Source organism: Elgaria multicarinata, chromosome 17, assembly GCF_023053635.1.
Source record: "Elgaria multicarinata webbii isolate HBS135686 ecotype San Diego chromosome 17, rElgMul1.1.pri, whole genome shotgun sequence".
Taxonomy (NCBI): domain Eukaryota; kingdom Metazoa; phylum Chordata; class Lepidosauria; order Squamata; family Anguidae; genus Elgaria; species Elgaria multicarinata.
In genome coordinates this window covers 2,959,814-2,975,945 of record NC_086187.1, presented here as the reverse complement: position 1 = coordinate 2,975,945, position 16,132 = coordinate 2,959,814, and the positions used below count along the sequence as shown (strand labels likewise).

General features: G+C 54.2%; 1 protein-coding gene across 2 annotated transcripts in view; it reads right to left on the bottom strand.

Annotated features, from left to right (window-relative positions):
• Window positions 1–1,791: 1,791 nt before the first annotated feature.
• The window catches only part of SCNN1B (sodium channel epithelial 1 subunit beta), a 45,456-nt gene continuing 31,115 nt past the window's right edge, over window positions 1,792–16,132 (bottom strand). For both annotated transcript variants that reach the window (XM_063143179.1, XM_063143180.1), the window contains exons 6-15: window positions 12,978–13,081; window positions 11,619–11,782; window positions 10,619–10,717; window positions 7,726–7,824; window positions 7,356–7,473; window positions 6,662–6,737; window positions 6,209–6,266; window positions 5,356–5,417; window positions 3,156–3,231; window positions 1,792–2,408 (exon numbers count right to left, since the gene is read on the bottom strand). In XM_063143179.1, coding sequence (XP_062999249.1) covers window positions 2,007–2,408; window positions 3,156–3,231; window positions 5,356–5,417; window positions 6,209–6,266; window positions 6,662–6,737; window positions 7,356–7,473; window positions 7,726–7,824; window positions 10,619–10,717; window positions 11,619–11,782; window positions 12,978–13,081 — 1,258 coding nt within the window. In that variant the 3' untranslated portion in view covers window positions 1,792–2,006. The remainder of the gene's footprint in view (window positions 2,409–3,155; window positions 3,232–5,355; window positions 5,418–6,208; window positions 6,267–6,661; window positions 6,738–7,355; window positions 7,474–7,725; window positions 7,825–10,618; window positions 10,718–11,618; window positions 11,783–12,977; window positions 13,082–16,132) is intronic.

The following is a 16,132-nucleotide window of genomic DNA, read 5'->3' as shown; positions in this document are numbered from 1 at the left end:
AGCTGTTCCACTAGGATAAATGCAGACAACATTTTAAGAGATATTTCCTTTCCTTTTTCTCCATGAACAGCATGTGTCTGTTTTAGGGGCCAGAGGTGCAAAAAGCAGCTGTAGTACAATGCCATGCGAATGTAAGAAGAGCCCATCAGGCCACAGACAGATCTAGTCCAGTGTTCGCACGGGGGGGGGGGGGGCACCAGCTGCCCTCTGGGACCCCACAAGTAGAACATGGGCACAATAGCAAACCCCCCCCTCTTGCTCCCCAGCAACTGGTATTGAGAGTCCTATTGCATCTGATACTGGATGTAATATGCAGCCTTCAGTAGCTTTCTCCATGAATTTGTCTAATCCCCCTTTAAAGCCATCAAGTTAGGGTCCATCTCTCCATCGTGTGGTACCAGTTCTATAGTTTAACCACGTGCTGAGTGAAGACGACCTTTGTCTGCCCTGAATCTCCCCACCACTCAGCTTCAGGGGATTAACTGGATGCTATTATGATGAATTAAGACTGTCTATGTTCATACAACGTACATTTGATATATGTCTATCCTGTCCCCATTTACCTGCCCTTTTTCTAAGCTGAAAAGCCCTCAAACTCACTCACACAGGTGTGCCTCCGGTATCATTTCGATACTTTGCTGAGGGGTCACTATGTTAGTCTGTTGCAGCAAAAACAACAAAGAAGCTTTTGGTACCTTAAAGACTAACATATTTATTATCCATAATAAATTGGGTATGCCATAATAAATTTCTTAGTTCTTAACGTGCCACAAGACTCTCTTGGTTTGATCATTTCTGATGCCCCCTTCCTGCACCTTTCCAGCTCTGCAATATCCTTTCTCTGAGTGCTTCAGCATTCCTCCCATTAGGCCATGATAAAACTAGGGAATCCTCTTTTGGCTGATTTCATCCTAGGCAGGGCAGTTTGATTCAACACTAATTTGCCATTTTTAGCTCTTTGCAGTCTCTACTGGAAGTCAGAGCAAAGCCAGGAGCAGACGGACTGCAGGCTGTTCCCACTGCTCTTCCTGACGCCTAAACAGAGTACCAATAAAAATATTTTAAAGGCCAAGCACATTACCCATTGAAAGCATGACTTGTTTCCTGTTGGGGGGATATGGCCATCACACGTGCACGCAAAGCAGGTCCCAGGAAGGCACCCAGGAGCCTCTGTTGATTCCGGCAGGAAAAAAGGCAACCTGACCCTAAACCAAACTGGGTTCATCCTGGGAAACGGCTTTGAAAGCGGAGTCACCCGTTCCTTTATTGGAGCATAAAATGGTTCTTTACCTCACACACATTAACCAGTTCACCAGCTCCAATAAAGCAAAGGTGGCACAGGCACACTAGTCCGTTCCAGGAAGCAGAGGCTTGTTCCCACCCTTCTATTGCGAGCCCCGCAGACCTAGGCGGAGGAAGCTGTGGAAGGCATGGAACCTGGCAGCGGAGCCACTAGCAAAACAAGCCCAGGGAGACGAAGGGCTGGTTCCGCAAGCTTGGCCGTGGGGCCCCCTGCAAGTCCAGCTCATGGGAACTTTTCCACCACTGCAGACCAGCTTTTGTGCTACAAAGGGCTCTCGCCCTGCCCAACAGAACTGCACCAGCTGCCTCCTCTTTCAAGACACTTCAAAGCTCACCCGTGGGGATGGCGAGGGGACCTGTGCTCTCCTGGCAAAGTAGGGGAGTGTCAAGTACACGGACATGCTAGCACAGCCGAACGGCCACAAAGTATGTAAAATGTGATCCTTGACTGAGCCAAGGGCCATTCTGCTTTCCACAACAGAGCTCCTGCCCAGCGAAGAGTGCAGGCGAAAGCTCTGCATGCCTACACCACCCAATGTTGGTCCAATCAAGTTAGATGAGTAAAGAAAGTGCTTTGTTTCAGCAGCAACTATCTGACTTTTCCACACGGTGCTGGCACTCCTGAAAGGCGCCAACTGGGATGGGACGGGCAGCCTGGCAGAAAGAGCTGGGCTGCTGCAGGCACAGTGAAGCCAGGTGTTGCATTACGCTGTGTTCAGGTCAGCTACAGAAGCCTCTCCGTCGCTGTCCAGATCCATGAGGTGTAGAGGTGGCACCCGCAGTGAGTCGTACTTGGGAGGTGGCGTGCCTGGTTCGGACGCCGCTTCGATAACGACCGAGCCTTCACCCGCAGGATCACCGTCAGCATCTTCCCCTTGGAAGCCCAGGTTTGTGTGGGCCTCCATTTTCTCAGAGACAGACGGAGGTGCATCTGGGCTGGAGGTCTGGGTCTTCCTCTGCTTCAGCCCCTTGACCCAAGCAATGAGCTTCAGAATGGTGATCCACAGGAAGTCAATGACGATCTCGCCAAACTCAATGAGGCACAACACAGAACCTCCCATCCAGAAGCCAAACTGGCCACCCAAACTTGAGAGAAGCGAGACGATCTGCAATGGGGAGAATTGGAATGTGAGAAGCCAGGAGAGGGAGGCCCCGGCCTGTGGCCAGCCCAGGGGACCACTGCTTGCTGCGAGGGCTTCCTAGTCCAGGGCAACAAATCCAGGAGGATTCTTAAGCAAGTCCTCCTTCCTAGGCATTCTCTCAAAAACCCTTATTGTGGGCTTTCTTTGTTTTGCTGCAACATTCCTAAGGAAGGATGCCATTGGATCCAAGGACCAATAGCCAAGATCCTTTCCATGAAAAGTAACAACTTCGGAAACTAGTAGTGATGCTGAAAATAGAGATTTAAAAAGTTCAATGTGAATTTGAAGTTTGCATTGTGTGTGTGTGTGTGCAAAGTTCTGTTCTCAAGTTAGAAGGAGCTTTCAGGCATTGCTCGAAAATGCCCCCGCCATCTTGTCCATTGAATGCTCAGGAGGAGCCATGTTCATGCGCTGCCCTCCCACCCACCCACCCCAGTCTAGCTCAAATAATTTCCCACCCCCAGTGACTCATCACTGCAACATGTAAGGCAATAATAATAAAGAAGAGTACCCTTGGGCGCAAGCAGAGGGCATTTCCTTCACCACGTTCAGAGGACGGGGCTGTCACCTCACCTCCGCTTGTCTCCCTCCCCCCAGCCAATGATCATGAAACAGCAAAATGAACGAAGGGACCTGGGCCAACCCACAAAGGCTCGCATGGGGCAGGACCAGGTGCTCCCAGCAAGGCTGGAGTCTGGATGGGCCACTTACAGTTGTAGCTGCTGACTCAGAGATAGTTCGGTAGTTGTACTCTTGGAAATAGATATTCAGTTTGATTATCCCATTTCTGCAGAAGGAAAAAAAAGAATTGGTGCAGTTCCTGTTCCTGAAGACATCAGGCCTTCCCAGCTGTCTGAGATTATGCTCCTCCTTTTCCATGGCCCCCCCCACTTTTCTGAGTTGCTGACAATACCTACCCTTCCCTCGACAACGTTCTCTTGTGCCTACAAATGTCTGTCTGAGGAGCACTATCACAAGACAAGGGTTTGGGGGGGGGGGAGTCAGGGCTGAACAGCTTGGAACAGCAGCTTGGCCAAGGCTGGGGGGGCGGGGCGGTTGGCCTTTTTGGTGTAACTGGGTGACACTGCAATGGGTTCATTACATTTATCCAGCCTACGTGGTTCTCTCACCAGAGTGCGCGAATGGCTCACAGTAGTGGACCGGAACCTGGCTTTCTCCACAGCCCCCTCCTAAGGCGTTACGGGATTAGCACGTTTTGCTGTGCAGCCCTTGCTTGTATGCTGCTGAGCTGCCAAGTCCTCAGTCAGGGCTGTGAATAGCCCTATGCCTGCCCGATCCTCTGGGAAACTGTTTCTAGGACTCCAACTGTGGCTATTCCGAAGACCCACCCGATGCCTGCAACGGTTTGCGAATGCTTCCCTGCTCCTCAAGAGGACCACGTCAGGCAGCCTGCCGCCAGCATCCCATCGGTTTCCTCCCCATCAGCGGCACGAAGGAACAAGCCGACAAAGCTGCCCCAAAGGCGGCTGATAAAGCCAGGGGCGGCTGGTGCCCGGCTGCTGGCAAGCTGGTTCCCCGCTGCAGCGCAGCAGCCAGGGTGGACCTGGTGGAAGCGGGCAGGGGAAGGCTGGGACATGCCACAGCGCCGCCCGTCCCACGCAGCCAAGGGAAAAGGCTCACAGCAGCAGGGCAGTGGCGAGGGACTCCGGGCCGCCTTGAACAGTGGAGGCGCCCTCAGCCTGAACTTGCTGCTCTGGGCATCTTTCACGTTTTGCTCTGGGATGGTTTTTACATATCGCCTGTGGTCCATGACACTGGGCTGGCTCAAGTGAAGTTCCTGATAGCCTCTACGTCTGACATGAAGATTGCCTCAAATGGAAGATGGCCTTACATGTTTTGCATATGTGTTTTTAATAGATGTAGTGTATTGTATTGTTAAGTGTCTGATGTTCTGCTATGTTTTCTTTCTTTGTCTTTTTTTTCTATTTCTTCATAAAAAACAATAAAATTGTAAAAAAAAATTTTTTTGCTCTGGGCTTGGGGGGTTCAAATGGTGAATCAGAAGCTGTTAGGCTGCCGGACTGGTAAAGTCTCAGAAGCCAACGGGGCCGGGCGGGGCGTTCAGTGCTGCCCTGCGGCTGGCAGAAGAAGAGCATGGAAAATCAGCAGCCGGATCTCAAGGGGGCAGGATGAGAGCAGGAGCTCTCTGCTCAGGCGACAGGGGCAGCCGGCACGGAGGAAGTGCAGGACTCGCCCCGACTGCTGCCTCTCTTCCACGCGCAGGACGGGAGAAGGCTCTGGGGGTGGGGAGCCTGCTGTACTGGTAGGGGCTCCCGGTGGTGCAATTGAGAAGCCCGAAAAATGAGGGTTCTCAGTAGTACATGTGCAGAGGTTCCCTCTGCACACAGCTCCCTCCGCCTCCCCTTGCAATTTGCATCATATGTGCTTGAATGGCCAAATAGGGCTTTTGTTTTATTATGGTTTAAAGATGCACTTGGCTTTATGACACCAGTATTTAAAAGGAAGATTAGTTGTTTCTCCAGTAGGGCTTGGACAAAGTTCCCACATGGAGAGGGCTACCAGCTTTCACAGCAGCAGCGGCAGCAACATATTTACCTTTGTATACTTGTGGGTAATAGAACAGGCTTCCTCAAGTGGTGGCAGCAGTCCGGGAATGCTGGGCAACAACAGAGCTCTTGCGCCCGCAGGGTGAGGAGCCCCTGCCCCCCCCATGAACCTCACACCCCTTCCGGCCATTGCCCCACGCTGACCGCAACTTCTATAGGCTCATAACATGTTGCTAGCTCGCTGCCTTTCCCGGCATCCCGCCCCGCCCTGCACTAAACCAGATGCCTTCCATTCTCCTGCTTCCACGCGTCTCCCGGTCAGAACCAGGGCTCGCCCCACCTGCTCCCGTGGCTCAGCGAGGGACTTGCTTTCACTTACGTACCTATCCAGAGTCACATTGGTAGACAAATCCCTTTCATAGGATAAAATATGGAAAATCCAGTCCTAGAAACAGGAAACAAAATGATGCCATAACTTGAGTGCAGGCGAGAGGCCCAATGCAGGTGAGCCAAAGGCCGGTGGCTTTTCTTCGGGTGCTCACGCAGGGATGCGCTTGCTCCTCTGGTGTATCTGATCCCTGTAGGTCAAACATATGTGCCCAATGCAGGCAACGCCAGAAGGACTGGGCGGCCGCTTGTGCTCCACCCTGCATGCCCATGTGGGCCCTGGTGAGATAGGTGCCGGCCGGCCAGCCGGCCTCCTCCATGCCTCCCTGTACAGGGCTGCTTCTCTCAGGATCTTACCGATCAACTGAGCAGCACCACTGGTCCTCTGCACGCATGCAGAGTGGTGCTTCTGGGGGCCGCCCCACAGAGCTGCATCCGTTGGAGCATTCGAAGGCCTTGTTTGGTGGCAGGGAGTCAGACCGATGCAGCTGCTCTTAGACTAGTGACACAGCTGTTAGGAAGAACTTTTATTCTTACTTCTACAGTGCCTGAACCAGCATAAAGTGCTTGGAAATAAATAATTTAAAACATATTACTTGCCTTTCTAATGTGGTGCATATTTTTAGAATTATGAAGCATTGAAATAGTTGGGTTTTTTTAAAAAAAGGTATATAACACTGAAACAACTATATTCATTTTAATTTAGCTGCCTTGGTAGTGCTTTTTTTAAAATTTAATCTTACCCAGCTAGAGCCTCTAGGCTTGAGGGCATTAAGAATCTACACAATGCCATTGCCAAGCAGCTGCCTCCCGCCTATTTCTAAGAGCCAGATAAAAGGCACGACCCACCTCGGACGCTTCGGAAGGCCAGTCAGCCATGGAAATGGTCATCTTGTACTGGGTGTTGCTGGAGAAGAGATTGGAGCACAGAGTCACAACCAAGGGCCTTTCCCCCCTCAGCCCCGGACGATCGGAGGGCTGTGTCCCCCTCCAACAAGCCACGCCGCCCAGGTTTAGACAGGCACCTTGAGCTGCCTTGGGTCCCATTTTGGGGTAGAAAGGCAGGGTACAAGTAGAACAGAGTAGAATCCAATCCAATCCAATCCAATCCAAGCCACGCCTGGGCGGGTAAGCAAGCGCCGTAGTTTCAATAAGCAACGTGGCTTATTTAAGCAGCAGTGACTGTGCAAACCCAGCCAAGCTTATTCAAGCTCCTCTCAAGGGGAGGCATTTAAATCATGGCAAAATGAAGGGCGGAACATCTCTGCCTCAAGAGCTGCCCAAGATGCCCTTTGCACTTACTTGCAGGTCTCTTTGCAAGACTTGATGCAATTCTGCCGCTGTTCAAGATTCACTTGCAGGGTGGAATAGCAATACGCTGGGTGGGGGTGGGGGGCAGAGGGGAGAGAGAAAAAGCACAAGCTGACCGGCAGGAACTGTGCGCGGGGCGTCTGCTGTGCATTGACTTGCTGCTGATTTGAGTTTTGTTCCTCTCAAATGTCTGTGCCTACCCCCAACTCAAGCTGCCCCCTGCACTGGTTGGAGCTAGAACTAAGATTTCCACAAAACTGGTAATGTCTTCACAAACAGAACCTAAAATTACAAGCTTTGAAATTTCACCTTTAAAACCTGATTGAAGGACACTTTAAAAACTAAGGATGATTGCAATATTTGTAAGAATAATGTCAAATCCAAGTTCATTCAAGGGGGTACACAGCTTTCCAGTGTCCCTTGATTGCTTGGAAATGGGCTTCAATATGCAGGATAAAGGTGCTTTTAGATCTCTTAATTGCAGAGGCTGGGAAGTGACCATAGAGCTTAGTGCAGAGTCCAGCACACTGGCTTTCCTGCAAACGGCAACCGCGGCCCCCAACCCCGGTCTGCATCTTGCACAGCCAGGGTTCACAACCCTGCAGCATCTGGGGCAAGGCAGCCCACTCCTCCTCACGCCAGTCCCCGAAAAAGCTAGCCATGCCCAGGCCGCGCCCATTCTTACCCCAGTTCGGGTAATCTTCATTGTTGCAATAATGTTTCCCTTGGGGCAGAGGATAGGAGTAGTGGCCGCACTGGCAGGACTTGACCATCTGATCCTGGAAGCAAGAGCGCAGGCAGGCCTGCAGGAGGAGGAGGAGGAAGAGATCCTGGTTAGAGTCAGAGATGCCAAGAGCCAGCCTGTTCCAAAGAGCTGGGTGCCCAGGCCCTCTCTCAGCCCTCCATCTGAGCAGGGAGAGCAACTGAGCAACAATAGTTGCATTTCTAGGCAGAGGAGACCTGGGTTGCTTCCAAATAGGGTCTCAGCAACTCACCACTTTCAGGCCCTCTTGAAATTGCCCAGGGAAGAGGCCAAGAACATCTCTGCTATTTACCTGGATAGAATACATTGTCTTGTACCGGCTTCCTGTGGGGCCAATTCTGCCTCCGTCAGCTGTGCAGTTGGTACAGGGCTCCACTGGACTGATGTCACCCTGTGGGGAATAGGAAAAGGTGCAACATACTGGCGGTGCCGAGAGACCCTTCCTTATCGCTCTTCCCAGTCCCTGAAAGTGAGGAATAATCTAGACCACTTGGGCATTGACCGTTTCTTGTGTGAACAGCGGCATCGACCTTGTGCTGCTGAGACCTTCAGGCAAATGGATTCTACTCCATTTGCAACGTGCAGTGGCCAGGAAAACCAAAATCAAGTACAACACACACAGAGGTTGGGGAATGTGCCTGAATCCATGCACAGGTCCCATCACGAGCACGGGGAGTTCTAAGCAGTTCTGGCCCACCAGCCAACTGGGAGGCGTTGCAGAAATGCAACTGCATCAAGTCTAAACCGAGTCTCCTCCAACAGCCACTACGTTTTTCCTAATGTCAAGCACACTTTGGGAGAAACCTCTTCCCAGAGATATTATTCTGCTCCTGAGAACAAGGAAGTCCCGGCTGACTGCCAGACAATAGCGGGATCCGCAGCGCTGGCTTCACCCTCTTTGGTTTCCCCCCAGCCTCATCAGGCACATATTTACCACCCATTCTTCCCCTGTCGACTTTTACCTTGTTGACATTTCCTAGAGAAAAAAAGCCTTTGTTTCCCCCATTGAGCAAGTGCAGCAGCCAAACAAGACAACCAGCCTCCAGTTAGGGAAGAAGCCGCTTGCGTCGGAACAGCTTAAAGGCCTGGAATTGAGCTGACCTTTGCAGGCATGAAAGCTGTTTACCTGGGGCTTACTTCTGAGCCATGTGCTGCATGCTTGGTGGGAAAATGTCCAAATCTGTAAGGATGACACCTGGCCCTGCCCAAAGCAGGTATACTTGCCCCCTCCCAGACCCTTCCCAAATTGGAATTTAGCCCCCAGGCCAAAACCCCCAAGGGGCCCAGAGGACTTTGCCCATCGTGGTGGGCCCCATCTGGCTTGGGGGCCTGCACCTGCTCTTTGCGCTGGCACTACGGACTTTCAAAATGGCTCATTCCATGGTGTTGCTTCAAGTTTGCCCCTAATTTCTGCCCTGGTGCGGCCACGGTGATGCACAGTGCACAGAACTGTTGCCAGACGGTCCCTTTGCCCATTGCCTGGGGGCTTCCCAGTCACCCCCACCCTGTCACCCCCTATTCAATATCCCCCACACACACACACTTTACAACGCTCCAAATTGTAGTAATTGTTGGATTTAGAGGCATTTAAAAACCACAACAACTGGGCATGCAGCACTCATTTAGCAAAGCCCAGACTTCTTGCCTTACGAATTGTTAAGTGGACTTGACGTAAACATCAGGAGGACCCACACGTGCTGCCACCCATTCCTGGAGAGCTGACCAGCAGCCTCAATGCCAACCACAGCAAGAGAGGCACAGGCTTTGGGGGCCAGGGCCCCTGGTGCACCTGCGGAACGTCCCGGCTCCTGCCCAGCGCCTCGGCGCCTCCCACCTGAACAAACTCGGACGGCAGGGTGGAAAGCGGCCTTGGCCCAGCCCTTGCAGCGCTCGGCCGGTCTGTGGGCCGTGCTGGGGTTGCATGGAGCCATGGCCTGACCCTGTGCAAGGCAGGCAGCTGGGACAGCGTGGAGGGCATGCCATGCTCAAGGGCCAGGGAGGCAGCCTCCTGCAGTCTGCAACACACGCCGTATTTTCAGGCGGGAGGCGGGAGGAGACGCCTGTAAGCGATGCTTGGGATTTTGTGCAACATCATGGAATGCTGGGAAACTCGCCACGCTACTTGCTCTGCAGAAAGCAGCCCAGCAGGAATGACTGATCCCACAAGGAGATGGGACAAGGAGAACTGAAGCCCTCAAGCTGCTCAGCCGTCTTCTCTGTAGCTGCGGCCGTGAGTAGGGGGCCAAAGGAAACGTGGCTTCCACGAGGAAATGAGGTGCTGCGGGGCTCGTGTTTGCAGGCCACAGGCCTGGAAGCTCCTGCCTCATAACCCCCAATGTGCGAGTAAACAGAATGCCTCACTGAAGACAGACTCTGCACACGCCCAGGGACACCCTGCCCACAGGTTCCTAAGCTGGTTAGGGGAGCCAAGGCGCGCCTCAACCATGTCACTATTGGCTTCTGGCACCGAGATCCCTCCCAGCGAAGGAGGCGCTCAGGATACCTTACTGCCAGGGGAGCAGATACTGAATTCTGATTCAGTTTTGCGAGGGCAGCCCCCAAGAACACAAGGGGGGGCCTCTTGGGCCCCAAACTTCACAGGGCCAAGCCACACACTGCTGGTGACCCCCATGCCCTGGGAAACACACCCGTGCAAGAGCTGGGCTTCCCCTCCCCCACCCCAGTCCTCTCCGCACAGCCCCCACCTCCAGCCACTCCAGGGCTCAAGACCCCACCCTCCGACAAGTGCTTTTCAAGAAGAAGAGGAAAGAGAAGGAGAAGGAGAAGGAGAAGAAACAGCAAAGCCCTGCCACCTGCCTCCAAGCCCACCCAGCGTTCCGCTCCACCTCCAGTCTCAGCGCTAAAAGCGTGCATGCGCATGGAGGGGCGTGCACATACGGCTCTTCCAATCTGGCCCATCAGACCGAGGTGCTCCGTGAGCACACGGCCCCTTCCACGCCGTCGGAAAATGTGCCGCTGCTGGGTGCGCTCGGCCGGCCGGCTAGGGGCCCCTCCCCGCTTGTGCCTGCACCAAGCAGGTGAGAGGGGACAGAGGAACACCCTGATTCCCGCCCCCGCCCCATGCCACCGCTCTTCCTCTGGCAGTCGGGCAGCGCCTGGGCTGCTTCAGAGGAGAACAGCCATCCAAGCCGGCCTGCAGGTGGCCAGGGACCAGGACCTGGTACCTGAGAAGCAGGATAGTCTTCATACAGGTTCTTGACAGGAATGTCTGACCCATTTGCTGTGCAGTCGCTGTAGGGACTGCCCATCCGCTGAAGTTCATCCTAGAAAGAGAGAGAGAGAAGAATCTAAAGGCGCAAGCAAACCCTATGGCAGTTGGCCATGATTCTCTCTCTGGCGCCATCCCAGGAAGGAAGCAGCACATCCCCACATGGCAGCGATACTGTTCTGAAATCAAGTGATGCATAAACTCTCCATTTATTGCATACCATCAAAGTGTTAGAAAGACCTCCTAACACGCTTCTTCCGAATTGGCCCCAATCCGGCCCACTTCAGCTCCTGATCAAATTACTTGGACGTCCATTTTCCAGTAGCATTGCCGGCTGGGCAGAAAGAGGATGAGAGTCCCTCGTCCTCTTCCTGCCCCACTGGAGTTACTGCCGCTGCGGTAGCAATTGGGATGAAAGGAGAAGGGAGGCGCCGGCAGCTGTATGAGAGGAAAAGAAGGAAGCATCCTTCTCCTCTCATCTTTGCTACCACAGTGGCAGTGGTACCAGTGGGGCAGGAGGAGGAGGAGGAGGAGGAGGAGAGGCTTCGGGGCATTTCGGACCAACCCAGCCCTGCTTTGCATCCTGGCCAAGCAAACCCTTTGGCTCAGAAATTGTATCCAGATCCGAAGCAGCGCACAGCCCTATTCGAAAGCACCAGAAGCACCAGCAGGATTGTTTGAAGACCTACAAACCAACAGCACCCAGAGCCTGCATGACGGCAAGAACCTCCCCTCCCCCACCCCACCCCTGGACACAACTCTTGATGGCCCAGCACTTTAGATGCACCCCAAGAGGTGCCCCTTCCGTTATTTCCTGGCTTCAAGCTGGGCCTTTTCACTTGGGATTTGAGTCCTCTGCAGTGTCCCCACAAGTGGCCATCTGGATGTCACAGCAGAAAGTGGCTCAGGTGGCACGCCACCCCCCCTTCTCCACCCAACTGGCACCCTCCACGTACCACCAAGACCCCAATGGAGGTCTCGGTCCCAGACATGGCGTAGATGCCTTGGTCCTTCAAGAACGGGAAACTCTTCTGCTCATGCAGCATGAGCCGGGCCCCAGCAGTTGAGGTGAGGTACGGGATGTAGTCGTTTTGGCTGATGTCCAGGATGAGCTTCAATCCTGTGGGTGCAAAGCCTCCCGTCAGCTGCTGACCCTGGTGACAAAGGGCGGGCGTCTGGGCCCAGCTTGCCTTCTGGGAAGTGGGCGTCTGGCTGCTCTTTCTGGAATCAAATATGGGCATGGGCGTTTGGAGCTGGTTAGCGCGTTGGGGAGGGGGCGTGGTGCTGTGGCAGAAGGGCCCATGCTTAGCATGCAGAAGGCTGCGGGTTCGATTCCTGGCGGCAGCCTCTCCAGGGAGGGCCAGGAAGGCATGCTGCCGGAAAGCCTGGGGAGCCCTTGCTGCTGCCCGTCAGCGTCAACAGCACTGGGCTGGATGGACCAAGGGTCTGACTCAGTAGGAGGCAGCTCCCGATGCTACTCTGCTTTGATTGTAGTGTCTTGGGCACGTTACCTGTCCTTTGTGACTAGCTGTGCCCCCATGGCAGCCATTTTGTGGTGGTGCTGCCTAGAGCAGTTCCTCAAATGTCCACATGTGCCCACAGGCCCCGAAGTGTTGGGCACTCCTGGCAGAGATTTCTTTCGGCGGGGTGGGGTGGGGTGGGGGGCAGGTCATAAGAACATAAGAAGAGACCTGCTGGATCAGACCTTATCCAGCATTCTGTTCCCACTCTGGCTAATCAGATGCCCCTGAGAAGCCTACAAGCAGAACAAGAGTCCAAGAGCACCCTCCCGCCCATGTTCCCCAGCAACTGTCCTGAAAAAAAGGAACGCCCAGCCTCCTCGTTGATTTCCTGATCAGGCTATCTTCTGCTGTAGACTAAGTCTGGAATCTGTAGACAAGATTCCAGAGTGGCACCATGAGTCTCCAGCGTGCTCACGCATGGGTGCGCATGCCCCCCCCCAGCTCTAGGTGAAGGAACGGGGCTAGTCCAAGAGACGCTGCTGCCTGGGGCGAGGGGCACGGAGGCGCTTCTCCCCAGGCCATAGGGAGGACGGAACCGGCAGCTGCATCTTCGTCTACCCTCGAGGCAAGGCAGCATCCTGCGCATGCGAGGGCAGCAGGCTGGCTGTGGGGTGCCGGGAAGGCTGCCTGGCGCGCCCAGCGCTGTGGCTGGCTGGCTGGGGGCTGCTGCTACCAAGCCCCCACCCCACCCCACCCCACCCCCACCGCCAGAGGCAGCTGCCCTCCCGCCAAGCCAGGCCTCCGCTCAGCTCCTTCACCCCCTTTTGCTGCCTCTTTGGCTCTTCCACTTACCAAACTCTGCCCCGGGATTGGAGGAGATGAGCGGTTTCTTGTCCATTCCCCAGTTGAAGATGTAGCAGTTGCCGTGGTCCGGGTGGTAGAGGTGGGTGAAGTTTCTGAAAAAAGCCGATGTGATCAAGGGATCCTGCTCAGAAGGGGCAAAAGGGGACCTAGTCAGGGGGTCAGGTCAGGGGGGGGAGGGGCTCCCCTCCCCTCCCCTCTGTCTCACGCGCAGCCAATGCTCGCAAGCTCCCTCCTTCCCTGTGCAAAGAGATCTAGAAAAGCGTTCTTACCTGCCCAGACAAGTCAGGGCTGAGACATCATGACATGCAGCACAGTGGCGTTTTAGCCTGGGTCTTCCACAGTGAACGCTCCAGCCCTACAGCACTCTGGCCCCTAGTGAGCTGTCTGTATTTATCAGATGCTAAGAGCTAGTAAGCCACAGCCAGAGCTGGTAGGGAGCGGCCAACACTCCATCAGCCCAACACACAGTCTGTGCCACAAGCAGACAATAGGAACACTGGAGAAAGACACAGGAGACTCAAGCCAATGAGCCAAGCTACACATTACAGGGTATTTATTATTAAATAAATAAATAAATAAACCCCAAAGCTCACAGGCCAGTCGGAGCCAAAATGTGACATCAGCAACTCTTATCCCATCAAAACATCCTAAAGGACAAGAGTAACAGCAACCTTATTGAATGCCTGCAGAAAGGGCCCCCCGTCTCCTCTCTTGCCAATACGTTAGTGATGAGTGTCCAGAAGAAGGGGGGGGGGTGCTGGTGGCAGCACCACCTGGTAAAGGAAAGGGGCGCTATGCAAGTCGAGAGGCAATCTCTTGGGATGGCCTCAGTTTCCCCACAACCGTCCGAGCATCCATCACCATTGTTGCAGCGGAAGAACCGCGCCACCAGGTGGGCCCAGGCTTGTTCTGAGAAAAGGGGCCTTTCTGGACAGAGATGCTCCACGTGCCGGTTGTTGAAAGACGGGAAGGCAGCAGCGCCTGATGGAAGCGGCAGGAGGCCCACTGGCCGCTTGGGCAGAGCTCTTTGGGGGCTCTTCCAGGGAATCCCATGCCGAAGGGCCTTGTGAACAGAAGACAAGGGGCCTGGCAGGGCCTGCAGTGAAGAGCAGAGGGCAAACGGGAGCAGAGCGATGGTCAGGAATATGCCAGGTGGTGACATCTGACTTTTATCCGAAGTCGTCCCCTCCGCAAACCCAAGGAATGTATTTTATGGTTTTAAGTGTTGTTAACTGCCAGGAGAGCTTTGGCTCTTGAGCAGTATAGAAATGCAGTCAATCGATCAGCCGCGGAACGTCAAATGCAGCCAGAATCAGGTAAAGCAGCAGAGGAGGTACGGGAGATGGGCGAGCAATAGAGATCGGGTCATGTAATATTAGGATGCGCTAATGAAGTCAGTTTCTATGTCACAGGAGGTCGATGTTCCACTTTATTCTGAACTCGTCAGATTTCACTTGGGCAGGGTCTACCCTGCTGCTTTACAGAGGTAAAGAAGTGCACTGACAACTGTTGGGGCTCATGACGGGACGGGGGCGGGGCGGGCGGAGAATCACGTTTCCCTGCCGTCGCTTCTTCGCCCACGCTTTCGTTCCTTGATACGCCCTCTTTCCCAAGAGGAAGTAAACAACCTAACGTGGCCCATTCAGTGGGCCGTTCCGATCCTGCTGCTTCTCCTGCACACAGCAGGGGACAGCGGCAACTTCCATTTTAAAAAATATATTGGACTTTCTGGGCGGGTTTTTTTTTTTTTTTTTGAGGCACAAAGACAGCTAGGAAGGGCAGGAGGCAAATGAGGTCATGCGAGGGACCCACCAAAATCCGTGACTGCCCAGCAACAGCTGCCTGATATACCGCATTCATGCCACTTTCATAGTGCTATATCTTGTTTGGTGTAGATGGGGCCTTGGAGTCCGGCCTCCGCTTCTGGGCACTGCACTTTCAGAAGGACTTAGGCAAACTGAAACGGGATCAGAGAATTCCTGTGAAGCACTGAGTCCTATATGTTTAGCCTAGGGAAGAGAAGGTGGTGAGGGACAGGCTAGCATTGCCCCAGAGGGCAGCATGAGCTCCAAGGGCCTAAGTCACAGGAGGGGAGCGCTTGCTCAAGCGTCGGGTGAGAAACGCAGCTCCCCTGGGAGCCCATTCCCAGGGTGGGGTTGGGGTTGTGGAGGGGCGCTGGGTGAGCCGGCCTCCCAGGAAGTCTTCAAGCAGAAGTCTGGTCAGCCGTCTCCCAGGGGGCTGCCCCCGCTCTGGATTTTCGGCCTTTAGAGCCCGCCCCTCCAATTCAAGGGCTCTGCTCCAGTGCAGGGCTGTGACCAGAGCCCACCCAATGCTAGGCCTATGCCATGAAGAAGCAGGCAGGCAGGCAGGCAGGCAGGCAGGCAGGCAGGCCAGGACTGCTTTGGTCTTTCAGCCACCCCAACCCATAGCCAGGCCTCAGCCTTGGGAGGTGACGGGGGAAGGCAGAGGACAAAGCAACAACCCCAGCGCCTGTCTGTGCAGGAGACAACTGGATCTGGACATGTGTCTGAAGTCCATGGATGAAGCAGCCCCCGTCCTCCTTGCAGGGCTCTTAAGGGGATGGGGGCCCAGGCAACGGCAGCTGTCACAGCCCAGGTGAGAAGGCGGAGGAAGCAGCCAGGAGGAGGAGGAAGGTGCCACTCATTCCGGCTCACCGGGAGACAATATTAGTACGGTCCTTTCTGGGGCTTCAGAAATGTGGCATGTAGCCAGGAGCACCCGGGTGCGGCAAGCCGAGGCTGCTGCTGAGCTTGGAGCTGTGAGAACCAATCTGTGCCCCGCTTAATTAAATCACCCGGTGTTTGCTGACTGATAACTCACTGCAGTGTACTGGACAGGGGTGAGTGAGCAGCAGAAAAGCCCTTTACAAGGCACGGGGAAAAGCCAGGCAGTTATTTGATAGGACTGCTCATGTTCAAGCTGCTGGCAGTGAACTCCGGAGTTATACAGAGCTCAGCCATTGGCAACTCAGTGTTCAAAGCAAGACCCGGCTGTTGATCATTCTTGGCACTTATGCAGTGCCATTAGAGTGTTCCAAGAACTTTTACACCATTCCACGTGAAACCATTCATACGGAAGAACAGTCTTACCAAGCTGACATCAGCCAGAGCATGTTATATCAT